This window comes from Ptychodera flava, chromosome 16, assembly GCF_041260155.1.
Source record: "Ptychodera flava strain L36383 chromosome 16, AS_Pfla_20210202, whole genome shotgun sequence".
Lineage (NCBI taxonomy): Eukaryota > Metazoa > Hemichordata > Enteropneusta > Ptychoderidae > Ptychodera > Ptychodera flava.
In genome coordinates, this window is record NC_091943.1 from 35,342,538 (window position 1) to 35,370,035 (window position 27,498).

The following is a 27,498-nucleotide window of genomic DNA, read 5'->3' on the forward strand; positions in this document are numbered from 1 at the left end:
TCAAGAAATTTGATTTGACATATAAAGCCATCAACGGGTTAGCTTCGCCTTACATTAGACAATATAAGCCAAGCAGATCGCCTCGCTCCAGTTATAAACTCAAATTGAAAATCCCAAGGACAAAGCTCACATAATACGGAGACCAGCCACTCGCATACTCTGCCCCAATCCTATGGAACCAACTACCCAACGAGATTTGCTCTGCTCAAACGTTGGAAAGCTTCAAGTCTAAACTAAAAGCATATATCTTTCAGATAGCTTTTTGTGATTTAGATTGTTCAGCGCAAGTGAGTATCCATGATGGAAATTAGGCGCTATAAAATGTAATTATGTTATTTTATGTGGCGATATTTTCATATTTTTATTTAGGGCATTTTGTTTTCGAAAAATCATCTTCGATTCTCTTAAACCTGTTGTCTGATTGCATTGAACCCTGGGCAATATTAGTCAAACGTCTTCAAATTGTGGTGACAATTTCATATTTGTATTTTAGAGGCAATTATTAAAATTTGTTGTCATCTTCTCTGAATCATATTGTCTGATTGCTTTGAAACTTAGTATGAATGTTCCTAGGGACAATCTAAGTTGAGAATCTTCAAATTGAAGTGAACTTATATATTTGGATTTTAGGCAACTATTCCTATTTTAGGCCCAAAATCGTATCCTCTAAAACCACTTGTGCGATTGATTTTAAAATTGATATGCGTGTTTTCAGGGGCAATCTTAGTTGAGCGTCTTCAAATTCTGGTGTAATTTTCATATTGGTATTTTCGGGGCAATTTTCACCATATTTTGTCCAAAATCACAGTCTCTGAAATCGCTTAACCGATTGCTTCGAAATATGATGTGGATGTTCTTAGGGATGATCTTCATCAGTTTTGTTCAAATTCTGACAAAACCTGCAATTTTTTATTTTTGGACGATTGTTGCTGGTTTTAGTCCGAAACAAAATGCCAATATCTTATTCTTGAATTCCCCGATTGAGAGCTACTGCACCGTTGCACGGTTTGTCTTCTATGTGTAGATGCATGTTCAGCTGTGAATGAGAATTTGTTCTGGTGAAGATATCATTTACCAAATTTATTCTAATGAGCAGCAAAAGTGTAAACTTGGTGGAAATTTCCATAACTGCAAGTCAGAATTTTACAGGTTGGTGATGATATGTACAGAAAAACAACCAAAGACCTTCAAGCCTATTGGAAGTTAGTTTCTTAAATATTACTGCTTGATGAATTACCAAATATTGTTAAATTAATTCCACAATATAACAAGAGGACACCTCTCCTTAATTCCGTATGGTAGATTGTACCACTGATTTTGATGTACCAGGTTGCACTGTATTGTATATATCTGTGTATATTGCAAAATTTGTCAAATTTTACATACTTCGCCCAGGTATTTGATGGACCATGCTTCAAAATATGTGCTATATGAAAGCTATTAAATGTCACACATACTCTCACACGAGCCTGCCACATCTAAACAAATGTGAGCAAAGTGTCACAGAATTTTTTTCTTTTTGCAAGAAGGGTCTTCATTTTTTGTCAACAGCTTAATATCAGACAGGTGTTCAAGGAGTTTGCGAGAAATGTGAAAATAGCGTTTTATCCCCATACCCCTCGCATCTACTTTCAATCGGTTTCTGAACACTTTGTATTTTATTCCATGACAGTAACGCTGGACGTCATTTCTGTCTGAGGTGTGGAAGTGACAACAAAGATGACCCAGACAGTGAGATAACTGTAAACAAGGTAAAATTATGTGGCGTTCAAGTTTTTTTATCATAAGCACTGATATACTAATACGCATTCGGTATCATGCTTCACAATGGACTTTGCAATTGTCTTATGGTTGGTTTTGCTCTTTTGGCTTCTGTACACATGTGCATGTATAATCTAGGATATGGCAAACATTCTGTACTGAGGATATAGTGAAGGACATTTGTTTCAGGAAAACCAGTCAATACCATTTTTACTAAACATAATGGCAGCAGGGCTAGCTTTGCCAAAATCTGCTTGTAAATTATTCATTTTACTTCCGTATTATATTTCTGATGATCTTTAACATGCACCAATAGACTTTTTTGCATTCAGTTTTTAGCTCCTTTTCAGCGACGCAGAGCTTATCAAATATATTGATTTTCCACTGTCGTCCATCATCATCCGTCGTCCGTTGTCCATCGTCCGTCAACAGTACCTTCTCCTCTGAAACCGCAAGTCTGATTGCTTTGAAATTTTATATGCAGTTCACTTGGGGTGACCTCACTTAAGTTTGTTCAAATCGTGGTGAAATTTGCATATTTGTATTTTTGGGGCATTTTTTGCTGTTTTTGGTAAAAAAAATCTCTAAAACCGCTTGTCTGATTGCTTTGAAATTTGATATGCAGTTTACTTAGGGTGACTTCAGTTAGATTCGTTCAAATCATGGTGAAATTTGCATATTTGTATTTTTAAGGCAATTTTTGTCGTTTTTGGTAATAAAATCTTAAAAAATCTTCTTCTTCAAAACTACCGGTCAAAAAGCTTTGACATTTGGTACATAGGTCTATAGGGATGATATATTTCAGATTTGTTCAAATTGTGCAGAAATATGCAAATTTGTATTTAAAAGGCAATTTTTGCCAATTTTGCTTAAAAAAAGTGTTTCTAAAAAAATTCTGGTCTGATAGCTTTGAGATTTTGTTTGCAGGTTTCTATAGATGAACTAAGTAATATATATTAAATTTTTGATGAAATCTGTAATTCTGTATTTTGGGGCAATTTTTGCCATTTTTGGTAAAAAATGTGTATTTCCGAAATTACTCATCTGGTGGCTTTGAAATTTAATATACAGATTTCTACAGATGAACTAAATGATATGTATGGAAATTATGATGAAATCTGCATTTTTGTATTTTTCGGGCAATTTTAGCCATTTTTGCTCAAAAATGTGTATTTCCAAAACTACCCATATGATAGCTTTGAAATTTTGTATACAGGTTCATATGGAGAAACTAAATGATATTTATTGAAATTATGATGAAATCTGCAGTTTTGAATTTGTTTGGCAATTTTTGCCATTTTTTGGTCAAAAAGAGTCTTTCTCAAAAAGTACAGGTCTGATAGCTTTGACATTTGGTATACAGGTTTCTACAGATTAACTAAGTAATATATATTGAATTTCTGATGAAATCTTCAATTTTGTATTTTGGGGCAATTTTTGCCATTTTTGTCACAAAATTTGTTTCTCAAAAACTTGAAAAATAGCTTTGATAATTGGTATACAGGTTCCGAGGGATTATTTGATATATGATATATTGAAATTATGGTGAAATCTGCATTTTTTATTTTGGGGGCAATTTTTGCCACTTCTGTTCAGAAAATTTCATTCTCAAAAATCTACTCGTCATATAGCTTTGGTTGACATGTTCTTAGGGATGATCCAATGTGATATATTCAAATTATGATGAAATCTTCAATTGTGTATTTTTGCAGCTATTTTAGCCACTTTTTTCTGGCCACTGAAATGAGCTATGCAAGGTTTCCACCTTCTTCTTCAACATGTGTCAAAAATAGTTATTCTCTACATAAACACAGCGGAGCTATATCGGCTGTTAGGTCGCTTGTCATATTATTTTTATGTGGAATAGTTAGCATGCTTTTTTCCTTAAAGTAAATTGTCATCACTATAGTGTCGAGATGATCAAAGCCTATTTACACATTATTGTTACAGATCTTCCCGGACAATGCTATTAAACGTGAACTGCTGCTCATCAAAGTTAAATGTCTGAATACAGACTGCCTTTGGGTTGGAGTATTCAAAGATTACGAGGTCAGCATAGCTTTCCTTTAAAATATACGCATTTGCTGTATAATTATGGTATTTTCAAGATTCCGTTCTTATCGTACCTTTCTACGAAACTAGTTCACTTACTTTAGGAAGCAAAAATAAGCAAAGACCTTGTGTTCAAGTTTTGTCGTCAATGTGGAGGTTTCTATCAGCATCTTCAAATGTACATGTCTTGTACAATATCTCCCGAAGATTGATAAAGTACAGTATTACTACAGGGCCTCACCACAGTCACTTGCCACCGAAGTCGTTGAAGCAACAATTTCATGAAGTACGAATAACAAAATAATGCAAGCAATAAAAAACGATGATATAATCCTCGTATTTCTCAATGAAATATGTGAATAATGTTAGGTTACAACTCCCTTACAGTTAGTCGCGTTACAATGGATTGTAAGCGCTTTGCAATGAGTGTCGATGCGGCAGCTTACAGTGTACGTGATGTATTAATGAGGTTCAAACAATTTTGGTGATTTGAAAAACACCATATCTTTGTGAGAGGTAGATTTTGGGCCTATTCTATCTTTTGAGATCGTGTGCAACATCGCGTGAGTGATGCACAGGCCGAGTGATTATCAAACATTCGAGAAGAAGTCCGTCACTCACGTGACCGCCGATTTGTAAAATAAATGAAGACTTGTCAATTGCGTATTTGTATGGCGACGTCGACATCGAGCCGCCAATCACTAATCGTAAAAAAATGCCCGTGATCGACTACCAATTAATATCCCTGGTGGAAAAAGTGTTCTCGATTAGACGATGGAATTTCCATGTCTCTATTTAATTGCGTTGTTTTGTGTGTTAACCTCAAAGGTGCATAATCAAGAATGCATATTTGAAATTATAATATGCATCAAGGCAGGTTGCGGTAAACGGTTTCGAAGAGGACATCTTACCAAACATCTGGAAAGCGAATGTGATATGAGGATTGTCATCTGTGACTACTGCGCAGACGCAATAACTTGGAAAGAGCTTAAGGTAAAGGCCTCCAAGAACTTGACGCTGTAGCTTTTCTTCAGAGTTGATTACACAACGGTAATGACCGCAAATTTCCAATACTGCGTATGCATTCGGATAGCGAATATGATATGGATATAATCTAAAAGGATTGATGAGTACCACAAAAAAAGAAATTTCATGAGAAGAAATGAAGATACAGACCGCGATGAACTTGATGCTGTATTACTCATTTAGGAAACCAGACAACATTTGACTGACAGTCTATTTTTCATCGACACTTGTAGCAACAATGATGTTGAACGTTAAAACAACATTTTGATAACGGTTACACCAAAATGCAAATACGGTCTTCATTTCAGTACAACATACTACATTTCAAAAACGCAAGCAATTTTCGTGACATTTATTAAATCATTACTGTAACAGTGTGTAATCTGAACTTTTCATCAAACAATATCAATATAACGATGCAAGGTAAGCAAGGAAGATCTTTGGTTTTTGAAAATGATAACTAAATTATTGTAGATGTCGTGTAAACATTATTGTAATAGAGCGTATAGAGAGTGTTCCCTCATAATACTGTCTCGAGAAGGTATAGTAGTTGACTGATATAATAGAGGCAAACTGCACAAACCAATGATGTGAAACATGAATACATATTGCAGGGCTAGCGTGTAGCATCTTTACTTTTATCGAATCAATCACGCACGCATGCTTAAATCCACAGATACACCATAAAGAGTGTCCAAAATTTCCAATAAAATGTGACTTCTGTGGAAAGGAAAATATACTGAGAGAGTTGGTAAGTTGAACTTGTAAAATACAATGGTTTGCTTTGAAGCATTGGCATTAGATGAACCAGGCACATTGTCTAAATCGAGGTGTTGCCAACACTGTCGAATGCAATTAACAGCTAAGCGGTAACATGAGTCGATCATAAAGCAATCAAAAGTTGAAACATTGTCTAGCAGACGGTCAGACATAGTCTAAACAACACCACCACATGTGTCCAAGCACTGTCCAAGTCTTATCACTTGCTTTCAGGTGTACTTGTTTTGACTACATCTGACCTGCTGCAAGACAATGTTTCAACTTTGGCAGAATTGATTTCTCTGTGGTCGACTGGAATTACTGCTTAGCTGATAATTACACCTGACAGTGTTGGCAACACCTCGATTTTAGAGACAATATGTCTAGTTTTTCTAATGCCAACGCTTCAAAGCAATTCACTGTACCATTTGAAATTATTTCAGTCCTTAGCAAGACATCGCTAACACTCATTGACACACTGACATTTAACAGATGAAAGCCCATGTAGCTGTAACTCTTGACCTGAAAAAGGCTTTCAATTTTCTCTGGGTTTCTTTAAGTTCTTCAAATTTATAAGATATACTCTATTACCTCTGAAAGATTGGACACGTAAATTTAAATTTTAACCGTTATTTTGATTTCCCGCAATTTTTAAAAAATGGTAATATTACAAAGAAAACAAAACATACGATGTCCCAGTGGAAAACATTCTACACTATGCATTATATTAGACTTCTTTGTTGTTTCTGTGAAGATTACAATGCACATATGCACGACGTACAGTGTTTTTGCTTTATTTGCATGAGGGCACCATTATATGTTTGGGCAAACGTTTATTATTTATCTTGCTCAGAATTGCACATGTAGTCCCAGTGGACAGTTTATTATACTTGTATAAACGGCTTATGATGAACAACGAAATAGATGTTTTACGAAATCGCGAAATAACGAAATGACAACATTTCCACAACCTCCAAATTTTTTCTTCAATGAAATCTAATATTTAAATAATGTCCGTGACCACAGCAGTTGGTTTACTGGGTTTAATGAACGGATTAGGTACGTAATAGAATATTTTGAAGTGACTTCAATTAAGGTCGAACTACAAAGTGATACATGGCGAAATCATGGACCGCCATGAAAATATCAGTATGAACACGTACTCCCACAGTCAGTACAGTACCTGTTTAGTCAGGGCAGTTGTGAAGCTTCACAAATCTCTCTCGAAATAAAGCCATAACATTCTGGAATTGAGGTTTTTAATCTTCAAACACTAGCTGTCGAAACGCAGCTGTCTGTTGGCGGTAGCGTGCGTGGCTATGCGGTGGCAGGTTTGACCTTTGATCCGCAAAGCTCTGCATGCATGGCAGGGCACAGGCGACCCAATAAGTATTACTGAGTTTTTCACACTGTTTTCTCTATCATTTTCTCTTCTTTCTTCATGCTCTGAATGATCGGAATAAATAAAATAAATGGTTCACATAACCTAACCTAGCCTCTGTGACTATTTACTTTACACTTCATTACAAGGACGTATATCTCTCATACACACATGCTGTAATTAATTAGTCAACACAACTAATTATGCTAATCCGTGGACTTATCAGACGTTGGTCAACATCGGAAAGATAGGTTTTAGTATTCCATTCCTATCTTCGCGATGTTGACCAACCCGTAAAATCCCTTATAAGTCCACGGATTAGCATAATTAGTTGTGTTGACTAATTAATTACAGCATGTGTGTATGAGAGATATCGTCCTTGTAATGGAGTGTAAAATAAATAAAGAGTCACAGACGCTAGGGTAGGTTATATAAACCATTTATTTTATTTATTCCGAACATTCAGAGCATGAAGAAAGAAGAGAAAATGATAGAGAAAACAGTGTGAAAAACTCAGTAATACTTATTGGGTCGCCTGTGCTCTGCCATGCAGGCAAAGCTTTGCGGATCAAAGGTCAAACCTGCCACTGCATAGCTACGCAAGCTACCCGCCAACAGATTGCTGCGTTTCGACAGCTAGTGTTTGAGGATAAAAAACCTCAATTCCAGAATGTTATGGCTTTATTTCGAGAGAAATTTGTGAGCTTCACAACTGCCCTGACTAAACAGGTACTGTAGTGACTGTGGGAGTACGTTTCATACTGATATTTTCATGGCGGCCCATGATTTCGCCATGTATCACTTTGTAGTTCGACGTGATTGAAGTCACTTCAAAATATTCCATTACGTACCTAATCCGTTCATTAAACCCAGTAAACCAACTGCTGTAGTCACGGACATTATTTAAATATTAGATTTCATTGAAGAAAAAATTTGGAAGTTGTGGAAATGTTGTCATTTCGTTATTCGCGATTTCGTAAAACATCTATTTCGTTGTTCATCATAAGCCTGTATAAACACCCCTGAATGAGTACATTCCCACTAACTTGTTTTAGTTTGGAAGTAAAATCACAAATATAATGCTAAAAGATACAGCTATTGTGCCTTTAATGCAAGATTACGGCTACTACACTGTATTCACACTAATCATACCGTCTACTGTATAGTCGTCTTTATGTGAAACGTAACCAGGTTTATCATAGAGATGACCCCTTTTAACTGAAAAGACAGCGACAAAATTTGTTTTTCCAAATGGTGTATTGTCTACAGAAAAGGTATTGGTGTAGGTCTCTTGAACTGACTTTTCAAGTTACAAAATCACGGCTGACACCCCTTATAAACAGGGTGACAACGTTTCATGAACCATCATTTTGAATACGTAATGGGAAGTGTGGACACAAGGGAGAAGTTTGAAAGTGACAACAATTTTATAGGGCAAATATTTATGCGTAAGTTTTCACTTGACGGAACATACCCTTTGTCGGCAAAAGCTTCGATTTTATCGAACGATTGTTATATTAACAGCTCAATAACATCTGTTCTGAGGTAAAACTGAAGCATGGCTTGGACGAGAAACAATAAAACGGCTGTTGTGTGCCAGTGTACATGCGATACACAGATATTGTCTGTCGCCATGGACGATTAAGTGAACTAATATCTTACCAGCGTCTGTTCGTGACCGTAATATTGCGGGAGATTCGTTTATTGACAGTTATACTCAGCTAGTAACAGTAGATAAATCAATACAGTTTTGGTGTGAGTGTCTTCAACCTCAGTTCAATCTACATATTGATTTTTCGAAGGGAAAGGAACTGTGCTACAACAGAGATTCATTTGAAATTATCGGTACACAATATAGAATAATGGTTTAGGTATTTATACTATCATATATATATATATATATTATATAGGGCTCAGCCCTTGGTGTCGCGCCAGGGGTTAGATTGGCAATGTTATTTGTATTGATTCATGATAAACTGTAATTGTTACTTCATAAACGTTTATATGAAAACTATGCCCAGTTTCCCTCTGATGAAAGCAGTTCACGTACTTACACGACGTCAAACCCTGCAGCAGGGCAGGTATAGATTCTGCAGCGTGTAAAAATTTTGGACAAAAATTGGCAATTTTTACAATGATAACAGCCTGAGGCGTTAAACAAGGGACGTATTATGCAATAATTATCATTGCAATGGTAACCGCACTGCCCACCTTCCACTTGCAAGCTGAAAAACTATAGCGTTCCGTCTAAAAACTGGCAATTTTTGAATCTAATTATTGACACAGGGGGCGCTCTTCTATAATTCAATCCCAGCATTCTTTGCGTATGCCCCCGTTCATATGCGCGACAGTTTTCTCCGTTTATCTATATCAACGATACTTTGTATCAGCGACAAGGTGTATAATAACATTTACTGGCTAATAAAAGAGGTATATTTTATAAAAGGCATGTTTATTCATAGTAATTTGTTTCGTATTGTTTATTTACGAGTACTCAAAAAAAAAAAACATGGCGGCGCCCATCATGAGAAAGAAGGGTACACTTCCGGTTACTCGCATAGTATATTATGAATAAGCGCATGCGTAGTCAGTAAGCCGCTGGCGCGACTACTATCATATATATATTATATATATATATATATATATATATATATTATATATATATATATATATATATATATATATATATATATATATATATAATATAACTTCGAGCCTTCGACTCGAAGTTGCACGGCTCGCGATAAACACTCGTATACGATGACGTCAAACAGAGAAAAATACCACAGGATTATATATTTATAACATGAACAGTCTTCTTATTGTTTTTGACGTAGATGGATCAAAATGATTGTAACAAATTGCATAAATTTCGTCGTGATCTGTGTTTTATTTACGCGGATAACTTCCATTTAATGAGTGAAGCGGTCCGTCACCTAGCAGATACTTTCATTCATAAATCCCATCAAGTTGAAATTCTGATACATCGAATTGTATCTCCTCCAATCAGACATACGGCTTCGGTCAAGTGAAAGTGTCAATCAGTGTCTCGCGCTGTACCGATGCCAAGGCAAGTAGGTCATCTGCGGACACAGCTTTCACCGCGCTAGCGACGAATAGCCGTCATATTTGGAGTTATTTAGAATATTTACAAATATATTTATGAAGTAAATGCAATGACACGATCAAAACAGTAATTCTTATTCTTAGAGATGCCATGGCTTTTGAAATATCACACAAGTTTACGACCTTGGCGAGCGCGAAAGAATCCGTTCGATGACACAGGATATACCTCAGTCATTGCATTTTTGTGCCCCAAACGCTGCCGTCACCGGTCTCCGTCGGTGTCAACTCGTAAATCCCGATCTCGGTCGTCAATGTTTTCGTATTACGGACTTTGATGTTTGCAGTGACACATATCTCTCCCGTAGATACATCCTAATTTTTTTATTTGACGGAAACTCTGTTCTGTTGTGAGTGTCGACTGAGTCAACTTTCGAAATACTTTGGATTTCACAGCGCGGCACTGCACACGCGCACTGACGACAGGGTAAGTTTTGAATAAAAGTGTACATCACGAGAAATATGAATTTCACATAATTCCAAATTTGCTGATATTCCTTTATGCTAACGTTGTGGTTCATCAAAGTAATTAGGCTTTGTTCAGATAACTTTATTCTTCATCTGCGATCAGTTTGTTCCCATAGTTTTATTACAATATTACTCAGCTTTCTTCTTCTAAAATTACAGTACCATATTCACATTGATTCGGTAAATGGTGACTGTACAAAGAACATTGGTCCTTGCAAGTACAGCATGATTGGATGTGCACAAATGGTGAGGATAATCTAAATATGTCCCTGTCAAATATTTACTTATATCATATCCATCACAGGTACTCGATAATTATTACATTTAAAGCGCAAAATTCCCATATCAACACTGATTCAAAGCTAAAGCGATGCTGATGATTTGAACAGTTAGAGAATGTTAGATATAGCTGATCGAAGATTTTAGCATATCAAATTCAACACGTGTTTTGAAATATCATGCTTCCATTTCAGTTTCATTCTCAATATTAAATAAATAAAAAGGTCAAGGGTAAGAACCATACAGGGTTTCATACAGATGCACACCTCAATGTAGGCATGGAGCTGAGTTCAAGTTCGCTTTTTCTACTTTGGTGATTCCAAAGTGACTTTTCACTTTAGGTAGGTCAGTGTAGTATTGTGCATAAATAGTCTCTTACAAGCTAGATCTTCAATATCCAATATTCTTCAATATTATCATTCGTGACAGTGATAGCTATTTTTGTTAGACATATTGATACCGCTTCAAATGTAAAACTAAGCTAAATTCAATGGCTAGTCTAACTACTTAATGATTTGTATTATTACAGTGCAACTGTGTTTATGCACGCTGACAGGTAGCTCTTGGTTTTTACGCAAATATAAATGTACATTTTAAATCGAGTCTACAAACAACAGAGAACTAAGTATCATCACTTTTGCACATATCCATTGATTAGAAGTTTGGTATATTCTTTTCTGCTCACTGACAAACAAGGATAACATGAACACTTGTTATATTATAATAAAGTCTGTTACGTCTCACCATAGGTGCCCCATCAAACTATGTACAAATCCACAACATTGACGATTTTCTACACAGACCCGGAACGTGAAAATACAAATTTAACACGCACAATTAAATACCTGCAATTAGGAGCCTCTTCCCTTTTCAATGTTTCTGTAGACAATTATATTTACCTAGCATCATTGTAAACTTATTGACAGATTAAACATTTAATTGATTTTTTAAAATCCAATATATCTCTCACTTTGCCTCCTAAAGGAACAATATTACTTGCCTGACTTTTCAGATTTTCGGCAGGAAACTTATAAAGAAGTTATTTCAATAGGCAAAAACCCTAATCAATGTGACCCTCTGTGAGCATCCAATTTCTCCACAACAAAAACAGCTCAATCCCAGGCGTTAAAAAGAAATCTACATCTTAATCTGGCTGCAGAAAAAAACTTGAAAAGCAGCAGACTTTCTCACCCAGCGTTTTGAAATGCAGCCTAACCCTGCACTGATGTGTGTATCTGTATGGCTTCCCGTGTTGATTTTAACTGTTCGACTTTTGACCTCACAATTGTTTACACTGCATGAAAACCCGATAATTCAAATAAATTCACGTTAATGAGTTGCCTGTATTATAATATAATATACGTGAATTCACATGAATCCACATGAATACAGGCTTGCTGAATACAAAGAATGGATTCTTGACTGTATTCATCTGTATATGCACTCTACAGCTAAAATGCAGGCAATAATCCATGTTAATACAGTAAGTATTATAGGGTTTTTCATAGGAGAATATAATAAAGAACAGGGACAAGGCTACTGGCTTTCGATGTTCCTTACAATAATGGAGCTGTTTAAAAAAACCTTGCTTGCAAGTATTTCTTATGGCGCAGTATTGAACACTCAGAAAAAATAAAATTGACATAGTTCACATACATAACAGAAAATAACTAAGAACTTCACAGTACGAAGACGGTTACAAAACCTTATCAAAATGCCATGAGCAAGAGAGCGCGCTTTAAAGCTTGCAAACATTAGCAAGACCAAACGCCGTTAATGGTATGTGTCCCTTAAACATGACATGGTGCACTTCATTCTTGTTTACATCAAGGTTGAGTTGGAAAAGATGGAAGTGCATCTCAGAGATGCCTCTATTCGTCATCTTGACCTGCTTTACGATGAAACAATAAAAACGTCTGAGTATGCCGAGGCCTTGCAAAGGGACATGGACGTCACCGAAGTAACGAGACAAGTGGCAGAACATGGCATCAAGATCGAGAACGTCAAAAGGAAGGTACAAGAAATTGAAGAAGCAACGGTAATTGGAAAAGAGTACGAACCAACTTTGAACAGACTGTCGAAGACCATGGAGGACCAGAAGAACAAAACGGTAGTCATCGAAACTAAGATTTCTACTTATGAAGGTATCGTTGCAGTTCTTAATGGTCAAATAGAGAGAGATTCGCAATCGGTGAAAACAGTGGAGAGGCAGAGAAGGCAGGACAAAGAGCTGATTGAATCACTTGAGAGGAAAATCAGAGCTCAAGACCGCATCATTGCTCTGAAAGATGTAGCCCTGGCTGAACAGGATCTGCGTATCAAAGCACTAGAGCAGACTTCATATGATGGAATCCTGGTCTGGAAGATCACTGACTTCACAAAGAAACAGCAGGATGCTTTGTCCGGGCGAACAACGTCTATCTATTCCCCATCCTTTTTCACAAGTCGTCATGGTTACAAGATGTGTGTCAGGATCTATCTGAATGGTGATGGAATGGGTAGAGGAAACCACGTCTCTTTATTCTTTGTGGTCATGAAAGGACCTTATGATGCACTACTCAGGTGGCCATTCAGACAAAAGGTGTAATAATCATCACTTTCTTCTCTTTCCTTAATTATTTTTCTTGGAAACCATCGGTTGTTCCAATGGGTCCTAAAGTATTGTTGACTTCTTTACTGATTTTGAAGGTGTCGTAGATTGCGAGTATCAATCGGATAAAAAATTACTGAATCTTTGACAGTCTGCCTTATAGGCCATTCCGCGTATGTTTGAGCGTTCTGTGACAAGATCCCAGTCTTATCCCGAGGCCGACTTCTCGCCCTTGCATATGCGTATGACACTATGTTTTGTTGTCGGTTATGCATCCATATGAAGTTTTTTAGGATGAAAATTACCGGTCTACCATTGAGAAGGCATTCCCATCTACGCTCACTAGAACTAATATAAGTCCCAGGACATGTTTTACATATTTTTCCAACATATCGAAGCTTATCAGCAATGCTCTCGCGGGACTGTTTGTGATTGGTCCATCTGTTTATTCCCTATTTTGGGTCCAACTTATAAGTTTAAAAAACGTATGCAAACATCTTATCCGATACACCATGTCTTTTGATGTTGTACATTCACAGAACACGTCACATCTGTAAATAATGCAGGTTGCCACGTTGATTTAGTATGAATATTGAACTTTCTCCTCATATTTCGGGGAAATAGTATCATGATCATCTATTGCTAGGGATCAATTAATAAGCGGCAACATCTGTACAATCAAGGCTACTGCGTCGCTCAAATGTAGATTTAAATCTCAAGAGAAATCTAGCTCCGCCCACTTCCATCGTACGCTTTGACCAGTGTTGTTCGGACGGTTAAGTGGCCAGCGTGGATGCATACACGTAGGAATTCGTCTTGAGGTAAGGCATTTTCCATAAAAAGCAATTTTTGGGTGATAAAAAGGACGATTTCGCACCACCAAGATATCCAACTGATGCACAATATTAGAAAGTTTCAAGGAGTATTTCAGCTTTCAATTTGCTTGGAGTTGCTAGTTTCAGTTTTCAAGCAGACCCCCTAACCGCACTTATACAGTGCACTAATCCCGATGAAACCTTTTTCAACGGTATCATTCAAAGGACGATTTGAGGTTTTGTATTGCCTGTAGTAGCATTTTGTAAACATTGGAAACATCTGCATATATGAGACTAAAGATAGTAAAATTAAATAACAAAATGGCCGAAATGTTGTCAAACAGAACCATGTATTTTCCATTCACAGGTATTTACATGTCAAGAGAATTGACAAGCTCAGTCTACCAGGAAATCACTGAAAAATGAAGCAATGCAAGTCTTCTCTTGGTCGTAGTATGGGTAAAGTTTTTCTACTGGCAAGCTCAAAAGCTGATTTTCTTTTGTATGATTTGCTTTACTATTGCCATATGAATATCCTGAGATTTTGCTTTCAATTTGCAAAAAAAATCACAATTTCTTGTGTTGTAGTGTGATGGCATAATGTTTCATAACAGTTTTTTGATCCATTACTTGAATTGTCATCGGTATGTTCAAAACCTAATAGCAATAACAGTTGACCACGATCAGACATATGTATTGGATGTATATTTAATGAACAATATTGTGTCAACAAATATTACGAGTCTGCATTTTTGAGATTTACTATCTATGCCAATCATATTTTGTCGTCCGGCACCATTCAAACATAATGATTACGTTTGTTACTCATTATTTCCGTCATTTGGTGAAATAAAGTGGTCTTTAAATCTTCGGTAGTGTCGACTACCTTTCCTTGAATCAGGGCATATGTTGTAATCAATATTTCTTCTGAAAGTCTGTCTTGTCCTACTTTGTTAAAATATCCTAAAGTTGTAGCAAAATGTTGAAACCTGAAAACCCGAGGCTAAAAAAGACAGCATACATAATTAAAGGCCTCTGCGCGGTTTTACAAGCCGCCTAACTTATTAGAGATTCATAAACAGTGGTTGGCAACTGCTAACAGCTCAGCCTGGTGCTCCGTTAAAGGTAAGGGATTCGCTCGCAGGGATCGAGTTTGTCCTAGTCTGTAAGAGGATTATGAATGTGTCATATCATTTTGTTTTCCATTGAAATTAATAATAAGTAAATTTCCTGGCAAGACAATCTGACGCCTGAAGAATGCCTTTAAAGTCGCCCTAAACGAGCTTCAGCCAAGCCAAGAAAGGTCTAAACGAACACGTCTGTTTTTGTAAAAATGTCGGCCACATGGATATCCTTATAATAGTACACAGGTTTTGAAAGAAAATATTTTACTGGAAAATCGTCGGTAGACCACTGTTAGCGTACACTGGAAACGGTTGTTGCCTGTTTCAAACAGCTGTCGATCATTCCGGGACGTGCGGTGATGTAACTGCTCAAACATTTGCGATGAAAACGGGATCAATTACACTCTGTAGGTAACGCGCGTATGCAGCGGGGCAGCTTATACTGTTGACGGCTAAACGCTGTGAACCTACTGCAATACTCGTACAAGAACGGCAGCCGAAGGAACTTATCACTGCAATGTCCTTTAGCAAAATGACACCAAATAAACCACTTCGTTATTCCCCAGCTGCAATAATTGTAGCCCACGGGACGTGCGACGCCCTTTGTTAGATGTGTAACGACCGGCCAGTACTAGACAGAAAATGGTGGTGCACGACCCGAGGGCTACAATATTTGCAGCTTAAAAACCCTATCAAGTTGACAATTCTTTCGACTACCCTAATTTTTCTCTAAACGTAATTTTATCTGTATAAATTCGACCACCGACGGAAACTGGGATTTTATCTCTTTTTGACCTAGCCTTAAAAAAACCCCTTCAGTCGGTAAATGAACAATATTTCAAGGCATCGAAAAAAGCAACATCGTTACCATTACGTCGAACCATAGTCAGTCAGGACAAAAAATGCAGAAAGGTGGAACCGCGAAAAGCATAGCTTTCAGATTAGTCTTCATTTGGTCATAAACAGTTTTGCCGAATGGGAAACGATCTTACTAATTTTTTGCCATGTAGATATTAGTCTCCACCTTAGAACTATGCGTGAAGTCCTAGCGTAAAGTCCAAGCGTGAAGTACAGCTATTCAATTTAACAACCCTTTAGTCTCTGGCTTTGAAATTAGTATTTTTCTTGAATAAATTACCTACTTTTTTTCTCATCGTGTAAATCAACTGAATTCTTTCCATCCCCTCATCACGCTTGAGCTATACTGACTCTTTCTCTGTGTGAATTTAATTTTCATCATCAATATTCCTTCCTAATTTGACCAGTATCATGTCCTAAACCACATGCTACTGGTTGTTTACAAACATAGACCTGCCCCGTGCAATAAAAGGAACAGTTGGCGATATGTTTAGTGAAACTGTGAATAAAAGCTGAAAAAATAACCATGTGTTAGCCAGTTCGGCAGAGGCAAACCCGGTTGTCCATACTGATTTCGGACGCTATTTTTAAACGAAAACGGGTATATCGAGGAAAGGCGATGAATCATTTTATTGATTAAAATGTTCTTTCTAGTTGTGTCAGTCAATCGAAATATTTTGTTCCAAATAGACAAACTCATAAACAGTCTCGATTCACTCGTCTATGAATCGATATTTACTAATTCTTTCTCGAACAATGACTTTCATCTTCGATAATCTGTCCTAAATTGACCGATGTAATATCCTAACCTTTAATGTCACTGGTTCCTGACCAACATCCAAATCACATAGACTTGCTTATGGACAAAGGCCTAAAACCCCCGAAGGCAAAAATACTCTGTTTAGATTTTCTAGACTAATCTCATCCCTGCACGCACTTTGCCGGGATGAGATCGGCAGCTACAGCTGTCGATTCGGTTCTGTTGCCGATTTCAACCCCGTTATAAAATCAAAGCTATTGAAACTATAATATATGATATTATAATATAAATATATAAATATATATATATATATATATATATATAAAATATGATACTATTATATATATATATATATATATATATATATATATATATATATATATATATAATATTGAATTTGAGAAGTGGTAAAAGGTGTAAAACGGGTGAAAATCTGGTCATGCATTGGGACATGACTGTCAATTCAAACTATCTAGAGATAAAAGCAATTCTGCGACACTCTTGTCTCCTAGTGAACGTTCTTGAACCCGTTGTCTCGACCATTGTCTTTGATGAGTTCTTTGGTTGATGATTGATGGAATTATGTATCAATTTGAGGACACACGTGACTTAACTTTCTTGTGATTGTAAGGTAAGTTATGTTGAGATGAGACGGCAAAAGTCAGCGGCCCAAGGAAGCATGAGTTACGTTAGCTGCTTTCAAGTTAAGATTCAGATATTCGAATCTTTAGTCATAATCTTTAGTTATAACAGCTTCTTGATGTACGGGGATACTTAAACTTGTTTTTAGTCTTTACTAATAGCACAGGGGGCAATTGCAAATTCAAAGCCAATTGTCCAGGCGTAAAAGTTTGACGACTCAGTCTCACCGGTGGTCGCGATGAAAAAATTACCCGGAATCTCAAAAAAAAATTGGTATCATTGTTCCGCCGTATTTATTGTTTGTTGTACGCCCAGTGTAAAAGTCACAGACTTTCTCAACAGTAAATTTAATATAATTGCCATTTAAAATTTTACGCCGGATGTTGCCAGTGCATTCCTATTTCCGTTCGGAAGCAAACCGTTTTCAGACATTCGATGGTGATAATAACTTGCTTGGATATGGCGTCGCTTTGCACATTGGCACTGCACATATATCGAAAGAAATGTACAGATACTTTCCCGAAATTTGACTAACCCTATAGCAAGAGTAAAACGAAACCAAAATTGATTAAGTTTCTCTTCAAATGCTGCTTTCGCAAGTTTAATTAGTTAGACTATACTTTAAGAAATGGTACCCATAATCTTCTTTTCAAAACAATATGTTCTTTGTACCACGTTTCGTATGATTGATGTCATTATTTATTATTTATGTAAACACAGATTCATGCACCAAAATACCTTTGGACTATCTTATCGGCCTGCCACAGAGTTCATGTATATGTCCAAGGGCAGGCCACGTGCACGATGTCAACTTACGCGTTGCCCATCAAGTGGCCGGTGCACGGTGGCGAAGAGTCACAGATAGCTCCGCCTGTAATCGCGGCCACTTTGATTTTTACATAACAACCAAGTCCGGTTTGTTTGAGAATTTTTATTTATAACGTATTGCTTAGAGCTACTGAATGACGAATTTGTTTACCTAAAAATGCCACCTTTTGAGGGTTGAAGCAGTTATACATATTTGAAAGGGAGTAACTATGGACTCATCGGATATGTATGGTTTAGAAATGCCCAATACCTTTCATTTTTAAACTTATAACGTCGTTTTCAAACTTGGAAAAACACAATCAGCGTAAGCTGTGTAAGCACGTAGCAGTTGAGTGTATACATTCATTATGGTCTCTGATCTTGTAAAACTGTCCTCTTAGAGTTAGATTGCCGAAGTTCCAGGCTGCTTGCTTGCGCTCAAGTAGTTGTTCGAAGCAGCTATAGCCGATCTGAGCTTAATTGAAAGGAAAAAGACGACGCGAATTAAATCTGCATGCAAAGGATCATGATTCGGATAGTACAATTCGGATGAGACGGCGTGACGATCTAGAACTATATAATATTATCTGGGTCTCATCCCTTGATGTCGCGCTAGGTGTTAAGATTAGAAATTTTATTTTTATTGATTCATTATAAAATAGAATTGATTGTTACTTTCTATATACTTTTGTACGACAACTATGCCCAGTTTACCCTCTGATGAAAACAGTTCCTGTAGGCCTACAAGATGTCAGACCCTGCAGATATAGATTTTCTTTAATGTGTAAAAATGTTGGACAAAAATTTGCAATTTTTACCCTGATAACAACCGATTGTGTGTTTAACAAGGGACGTATTGTGCCATCATTATCATTGCAATAGTAAACATGCACTGCCAAAATTCAACTTGCAAGCTGAAAATTAAAGCGTTCCGTCTAAAAACTGGCAATTTTTGCATCTAGTTATTGACACAGAGGACGCTTTACTAAAATTTAATCCCAGCATTCTTTGCGTATGCCCTCGTTCATATGCAAGACAGTTTTCTCTCTTTTCCTATTTTGGGCGTGATAGTAACGATATTTTGTATTAGTGACAAGGTGGATAATAATACTTACTGGCTAATAAAAGAGATATATTTTATTAATGGCAGGTTAAAATAATAGTTCGCACGCTTCGTATTTGTTTATTTAGGAGCACTCAAATAAACATGGCAGCGCCCTTGAATTAAGTCGGGTACACTTCAGGCTACTCGCATAGTATATCTGCGCAAGCCTAGTCAGTAAGCCGCTGGCGCGACTAATAATTGTTGTCGGCTTATCCGTGTTTTTTTGTAAATAATTAAGGTTACAAGACAAGAAATTTGACTTTTTAAACTAACAATTCTTTAGAGTTTTATAAGCTCAGAACCCCCGTAAATTATATTTTTTCGGAAAGCCTAGATATAGGGAAACATTTTGATTACCATAGTATTAGCATTATTTATATAACTATCACGTAGCAGGTAATTTGCATACCTTTCAAAATCGGTTTTCCCTATGTTTTGTTTTATTGCTTTGAGATATAAGGTTGAAATTTGTAAGAGTGCAAGTTGTCCTAAGGATTTTCCAAATTGTGTCCCAGAATTTGTTTTATCCTCTTAAACAATTTTTATGACAGCAAAAACTTCCAGAGTGGTGAATTTAACCGTAGTTGATTTCGTTAAAATTGTGCTCCAAAAAAACTAAGTAAGATATAAAGAATCTGAGACACACATTGGAAAAGCGTTGTGACAGCTTGCATTCCAACAAGTTTGAGTCAGAAATTTTGGAGTATTGAGACAAAACATATGGAAAACAGATTTTTGAAAGGTTATCCAAATTACCTGTCATGTGATAGTTATATAAACAATAGGGACACTATGGTCACCGAAATGTTTCCCTATATCTAGGCTTTTAGAAAATGTATACTTTACGGGGGGTCTGAGCATAAAAGTGGAATCAAAGACATACAGCCATCCAGACAATTTCGAGACATCTAAAGAAGTGCTGTATTGGTAAATAATTTGTATTGTAATGATATGAAATTAAATTTTAACTTGGAGGATATGTATTTCTTAACTGCTGAACCGCTCATCGGTTTTTAGTCACCACGGACACCGTCCGGGGGGACTTATAGGTTTGGTCATGTCCGTGCGTCCGTGCGTCCGTCCGTGCGTCCTATCACGCAGATATCTCAGAGACGCTTAAAGCGATTTCATTCAAACTTGGTACAATGATTATTACTTATGCCATACATATGCACGTCGATTTGTTTTGTGATCCGATTCAATATAGTCGAGTGGCGGCCATTTTGTTTCCTGTATTTGATGTCGGTGCGTATGTTCACGCAAATGTCTCACTGATGCTAGGAGCGATTCCATTCAAACTTTGTACATAGATTAATCTATTTACTATATATATGCACATTGATTTTTGTTTTGATCCGGTCTAAAATGGTTGAGTCTCTAAAATGGCTGTGTTCGTTCCCGAAAATCTCTCAGCGTTGCCGGGCGCGATGGCATTGAAAGTTGGTACATTTATTAATCCCAATATCATATATATGCATGCCGATTTTTGTAATGATTTGATCAAAAATGGCTGTGTGACGGCCGTTTTCTTTCCTGTATTTGATATTCATCCACAGGGGTGCCAGGAATGATCCACAGGGGTTCCAGGATGGTTATTAATATTAATGCTATGTCCATGCATAGGGGCTCATGAATGCTGAGATCTGAGCTATGCCTATGATAATTCTTTTTAAACTTGGTACAAGGATACAATACTATGGCATACATATGCAAGTCCGTTTATATTGGTGTGGCATGCATAATTAGTGCTAATTTGCATAATTCGGTTTTAGACTGCTGTTTCTGGTACGACTGTGCCAAATTTGATGAAACTTTGCGCAGATGTTTTTAGTCTCCACGAACACCGTCCGGGGGACTTATTGTTTTGTCCTGTCAGTGCGTCTGTCTGTGTGTCCGTGCGTGCGTGCGTGCGTCCATCCGTTCACTCAGGTATCTAAAAGTTGCCTGGAGCGATTTCATTCAACTTGGTACAAGGATTACATCATACATCATACATATGCACATTGATTTGTTTTGTGATACGATCCAATATAGCCGCCATGCGGCCATTTTATTACGATTTTTCATTTACAGAGCCATAACTTAGACATGTTTCAACCAATTTTATTCAAAACTGGTACAAGGACATTGACCTATGTCATACATATGCACGTCAATTTGTTTTGTGATACGATCCATAATGGCTGCTGTGCGGCCATTTTGTTACGATTATTTCATGTATGGTGCCATAACTGAGGCCAATTTAATCAACGTTGATACAAAGACATTAATCTATGTCATACATATGGATGTCAAATTGTTTCATCATATTATCCAATATGCCCGCATGGCAGCCATTTTGTTCCACCTTTTTCATGTCCTTAGCCAAACCTCAGGCATGTCTCTACCGATTTTATTCAAAGTTGGTACAAGGACATTGACCTATGTCATACATATGCACATTGATTTTTTTTCTGTGATATGATCCAAAATTGGCCGCCATGCGGTCATTTAATTACGATTTTTTCATGTACAGAGCCATAACTCAGACATGCTTCAACCGATTTTATTCAAAATTGGTAGAAGGACATTGACCTATGTAATAGATATTCATGTCAATTTGTTTTGTGATACGATCCAATATGGCTGCCGTGCGGCCATTTAGCCAAAACTCAGGCATGTCTCGACCAATTTTATTCAAACTTGGTACAAGGATATTGAAGTATGTCATACATATGCACATTGATTTTTTTGTGATACAATCCAATATGTGGCCATTTTATTACGATTTTTCTATGTACAGAGCCATAAATCAGACATGTTTCAACAGATTGTATTCAAAATTGGTACAAGGACATTGACCTATGTCATATATATGCACGTCAATTTGTTTTGTGATACGATCCAATATGGCTGCCATGCGGCCATTTTGTTACGATTTTTTCATATCCTTAGCCAAATCTCAGGCAAGTCTCGACCGATTTTATTCAAACTTGGTACAAGGACATTGAACTTTGTCATACATATGTACATTGATTTGTTTTGTGATACGATCCAATATGGCCGCATGGTGGCCATTTTGTTACAATTTTTTCATGTCCTAGCCATAACTCAGGCACGTCTCAACCAATTTATTCAAAGTTGTTACAAGGACATTGACCTATATCATGCATATGCACATTGATTTGTTTTACGATAAGATTGAATATGGCTGCATGGTGACCATTTTCTTACGATTTTTTCATGTCCGGAGCCACAAGTCAGACATGTATCAAGCAAATTTATTCAAAGTTGGTACAAGGACATTGACTTATGTTATACATATGTACGTCGATTTTTTTCACGATATGATCCAATATGGCCACATGGTGGCCATTTTGTTATGTTTTTTTTTCATGTCGAGAGCCATAACTCTTGCAAGTCTCAACCGATTTTATTCAAAGTTGGTACATGGACATTGATTTATGTCATACATATGCATTTGATTTTTTAGACAGTAAGATCAAATATGGCTGCGTGGCGGCGATTTTGTTACGATTTTTTCATGTACAGAGCCATAACTTAGATAATTTCCACCGGTATCATTCAAAGTTGGTACAAGGACATTGACCTATTTCATACATATGCACGTCAATTTGTTTCACGGCATGTAGCAGTATCATGTCAATCACTGAATTTTCGTAATTAGGCTGATATGTCAAGAAATACTGCATCAAATTTCATGAAACTTGGTACAGATGTTAAGTTCACATTGCTTGAACGGTGAAAAAGACATTTATCAGTGTCATTTTAATTAATTTGTAATTGCATATGTAATGAACTTTCCTAATTAGAGTGATATATCCACAAATACTGCGTCAAATTTGATGAAACTTGATACAGATATTGATCTCATAGTGTTGTAAATACTGCATCAAACTTTATGAAATATGGTACCGGTGATGATCTGTTAGTGTTAGGATAGTATGAAAAAATGTTTGGCAACATCCTGTCAATTAATTCCTAGTTGACTCATATAATGACCTTTTGTAATTAGGATGGTGGCCTACATTGGTTTTATGTTTTCATCACCATGGAACTCATTCTTGGCCATTGAGCGCCATCTGTATCAAAGTATTTTTATCACAGACCTAATTAATGAAGAGGACTCTATCCTCTCTGAGGACTTGTAATTACAAAGTACCCATTAACAAGTGGGGACTGTGTCATCAACGATGACTTGTTCATTGCATTCCAGTCAAGGAAAAATCATCGTTAAGACACAGTCCCCACTCGTTAATTGGTACTTTGATTACAAATCCTCGGAGAGCGACGATAGAGTCCTGTACATTAATTGGGTCTGCTATTAAAAATACTGCTATACAGATGGGGCTTTATTGCAGAGAATGAGTTTCAACTTAAGCCAATCTGGGCTGCCATCCTGATTGCAAAACGTCATTAAATAACTGAAGTAGTAATTAACCAACAGGATGTTGCCAAACATTTTTCATTCAATTATAACACAGACAGATTATCACCTGTACAACATTTCATAAAATTTGATGCAGTGCTTCTGGACACTAACCCTAAAAACAAAAATCAATTATGTATGCAAATTAGCAGTAAATTTAATTTAAACAAGAAAGTTCATTCAATATGCAAATTATAATTTACTTACATTACACTAATAAACGTCTTTATTCACTGTTATAGCAATGTAAGCTCAACATCTGTACCAAGTCTCATAAAATTTGATGAGCGCTTTCTTGAAATATCAGCCTAATTATGAAAGTCCATTAAATATGCAAATTAGCAATTAATTGACATGATCCTTCTTAATGTATTCACAAAGTACTACTGTACTATGAGATCAACACCTGTAAGACGTTTCATCAAATTTGATGTATTATATTTCGACATATCACTCTAATTAGGAAAATTCATTTAATATGCAAGTTAAAAAATTATTTAACTGACACGGATAGACGTCTTTATTTACTATTACAGCGGTAATGACTTGTAATTGGACAACCAATCAGCAAATTACCCAGCTTTATTGCCACCCATTGGTAATTAGCAACTTTGTTACCATGTCAGCGATATCATTTTACATTTCAGTAGCTGCAGACACTTCGTGCATGTAGGGGCATGTTGTCATAAAGCATATCTTGGCTCGAGTAATACAGTATAGGGGCGGCTACTTTTTCCACTGATAAATAAATCCCATGACCGATATCATAATCTGGTTTGAGATGCTGTTATTCGTCCTAAATGGTAAACATACCAGTCTAGACACCGAGGTTCCACTCATTGATAAACTGAACTAAACCGATATTCGAGTATAAGGCTGACAATCTCTGATCATGCATCTAAATATCATTTCTCCCATCTCTTATGCGTTTTGTGTCTACATTGTACGTAATTGACACGTACCTAATTTTATTGTTCCGCACCTGAGTTTGGGTTACCATATCTGTTAGAGATAGTAGGTTTCCCTTTGTCCAACTAGTTAAAACCAGACTCTTGTTTGTCTCAGATTCTAGTACTATTAGATGTTTAAGATATGCAGCAGAATGTACTCTAGCTCATGCGAATTATCATTGAACTCTGAAGGTAAAACCCTAAGCCATTAATTTTGATCAATATTCAGGATCTCAGGTACATCTATTTATTTATTTATTTATTTATTTATTTATTTATTTATTTATTTATTTATTTATTTATCTATCTATCAAAAGGCTCGAATGCTGTCTATTATAATTCACGCATTGACCCATAGAACACACAAATATCCAAAGGATTTACATACTTTCCTTATCTGGTAATGAAATCAATAAAACACATTACATGCACTTTACACTGAAGCCAAACCGACATTAAATATTACATTTGAAGAGTTCTAACAAACCAACTTCGACCTATCTCTTGAGTTTGAAAATGTTTGGCAGTTAGGATTAGAAAAGAGTTCAAGTTTAAGATTATCCTTATTTTGGTAGGGCCTTAATTTGCAAACATTTTATATGGAAAACAAATATTTTTCTTTGGAAAGGCATTCTACTATGTAGATCATGGCATAAGCATTGCAAAGGCACTTTCAATCGACCAAAACTCTACAAAGAAACTCACCTTGTAAAGTTTAGGTGACAACGGTACTATTTAAAGTTCTGGAATTCAAAGCCCGCATATGATTGCGATCCTCAAAGATGTCCAATTACACATCGGCTCAACAATAAGGTCTTCGGCATATAGATCTATAGTTTTGATCTCTCCGATGATTGTTTGTCTTTTCCTTAATCTCATCAGGTGACTTTCATGCTTCTTGATCAGAACAACCGTGAACACATTATCGATGCATTTCGACCTGACCCTACATCAAGTTCATTCAAGCGGCCAACCTCAGACATGAATATCGCCTTTGGCTACCCTTTATTCATGCCCATATGCCAGATCGACAGCGGTCAGCATGCCTACGTGAAGGACGACGTGATGTTTATCAAAGTGATCGTCGATACATCGGATTTAGCATGATATGGTTCTGCTGTTACCCTATGTCACAACAAGTCATCATTTCTCGGCCTGTCCCTAGAAATGCTAAACCACATGTTACTGGTTGTTTACAAACATAGACCTGCCCCGTGCAATAAAAGGAACAGTTGGCGATATGTTTAGTGAAACTGTGAATAAAAGCTGAAAAAATAACCATGTGTTAGCCAGTTCGGCCGAGGCAAACCCGGTTGTCCATACTGATTTCGGACGCTATTTTTAAACGAAACGGGTATATCGAGGAAAGGCGATGAATCATTTTATTGATTAAAATGTTCTTTCTAGTTGTGTCAGTCAATCGAAATATTTTGTTCCAAATAGACAAACTCATAAACAGTCTCGATTCACTCGTCTATGAATCGATATTTACTAATTCTTTCTCGAACAATGACTTTCATCTTCGATAATCTGTCCTAAATTGACCGATGTAATATCCTAACCTTTAATGTCACTGGTTCCTGACCAACATCCAAATCACATAGACTTGCTTATGGACAAAGGCCTAAAACCCCCGAAGGCAAAAATACTCTGTTTAGATTTTCTAGACTAATCTCATCCCTGCACGCACTTTGCCGGGATGAGATCGGCAGCTACAGCTGTCGATTCGGTCTGTTGCCGATTTCAACCCCGTTATAAATCAAAGCTATTGCAACTATAATATATGATATTATAATATAAATATAAATATATATATATATATATATATATATATATATATATATATATAAAAAATATGATACTATAATATATATATATATATATTTATATAAAATATGATACTATAATAGAACTATATAATATTATCTGGGTCATCCCTTGATGTCGCGCTAGGTGTTAAGATTAGAAATTTTATTTTTATTGATTCATTATAAAATAGAATTGATTGTTACTTTCTATATACTTTTGTACGACAACTATGCCCAGTTTACCCTCTGATTAAAACAGTTCCTGTAGGCCTACAAGATGTCAGACCCTGCAGATATAGATTTTCTTTAATGTGTAAAAATGTTGGACAAAAATTTGCAATTTTTACCATGATAACAACCGATTGTGTGTTTACAAGGGACGTATTGAGCCATCATTATCATTGCAATAGTAAACTGCACTGCCAAAATTCAACTTGCAAACTGAAAATTAAAGCGTTCCGTCTAAAAACTGGCAATTTTTGCATCTAGTTATTGACACAGAGGACGCTTTACTAAAATTTAATCCCAGCATTCTTTGCGTATGCCCTCGTTCATATGCAAGACAGTTTTCTCTCTTTTCCTATTTTGGGCGTGATAGTAACGATATTTTGTATTAGTGACAAGGTGGATAATAATACTTACTGGCTAATAAAAGAGATATATTTTATTAATGGCAGGTTAAAATAATAGTTCGCACGCTTCGTATTTGTTTATTTAGGAGCACTCAAAAAAACATGTCAGCGCCTTGAATTAAGTCGGGT

At 36.4% G+C, this 27,498-nt stretch overlaps 1 protein-coding gene across 1 annotated transcript in view; it reads left to right on the forward strand.

The window, feature by feature from the left end:
* LOC139114690 (TNF receptor-associated factor 2-like) overlaps window positions 1-26,136 on the forward strand; it is a 90,394-nt gene extending 64,258 nt beyond the window's left edge. Inside the window, exons 3-9 of the mRNA XM_070676560.1 lie at window positions 1,673-1,751; window positions 3,712-3,810; window positions 4,642-4,806; window positions 5,516-5,590; window positions 10,730-10,816; window positions 12,681-13,430; window positions 25,812-26,136. Coding sequence (XP_070532661.1) covers window positions 1,673-1,751; window positions 3,712-3,810; window positions 4,642-4,806; window positions 5,516-5,590; window positions 10,730-10,816; window positions 12,681-13,430; window positions 25,812-26,036 — 1,480 coding nt within the window. The 3' untranslated portion in view covers window positions 26,037-26,136. The remainder of the gene's footprint in view (window positions 1-1,672; window positions 1,752-3,711; window positions 3,811-4,641; window positions 4,807-5,515; window positions 5,591-10,729; window positions 10,817-12,680; window positions 13,431-25,811) is intronic.
* The last annotated feature ends 1,362 nt before the right edge of the window (window positions 26,137-27,498 follow it).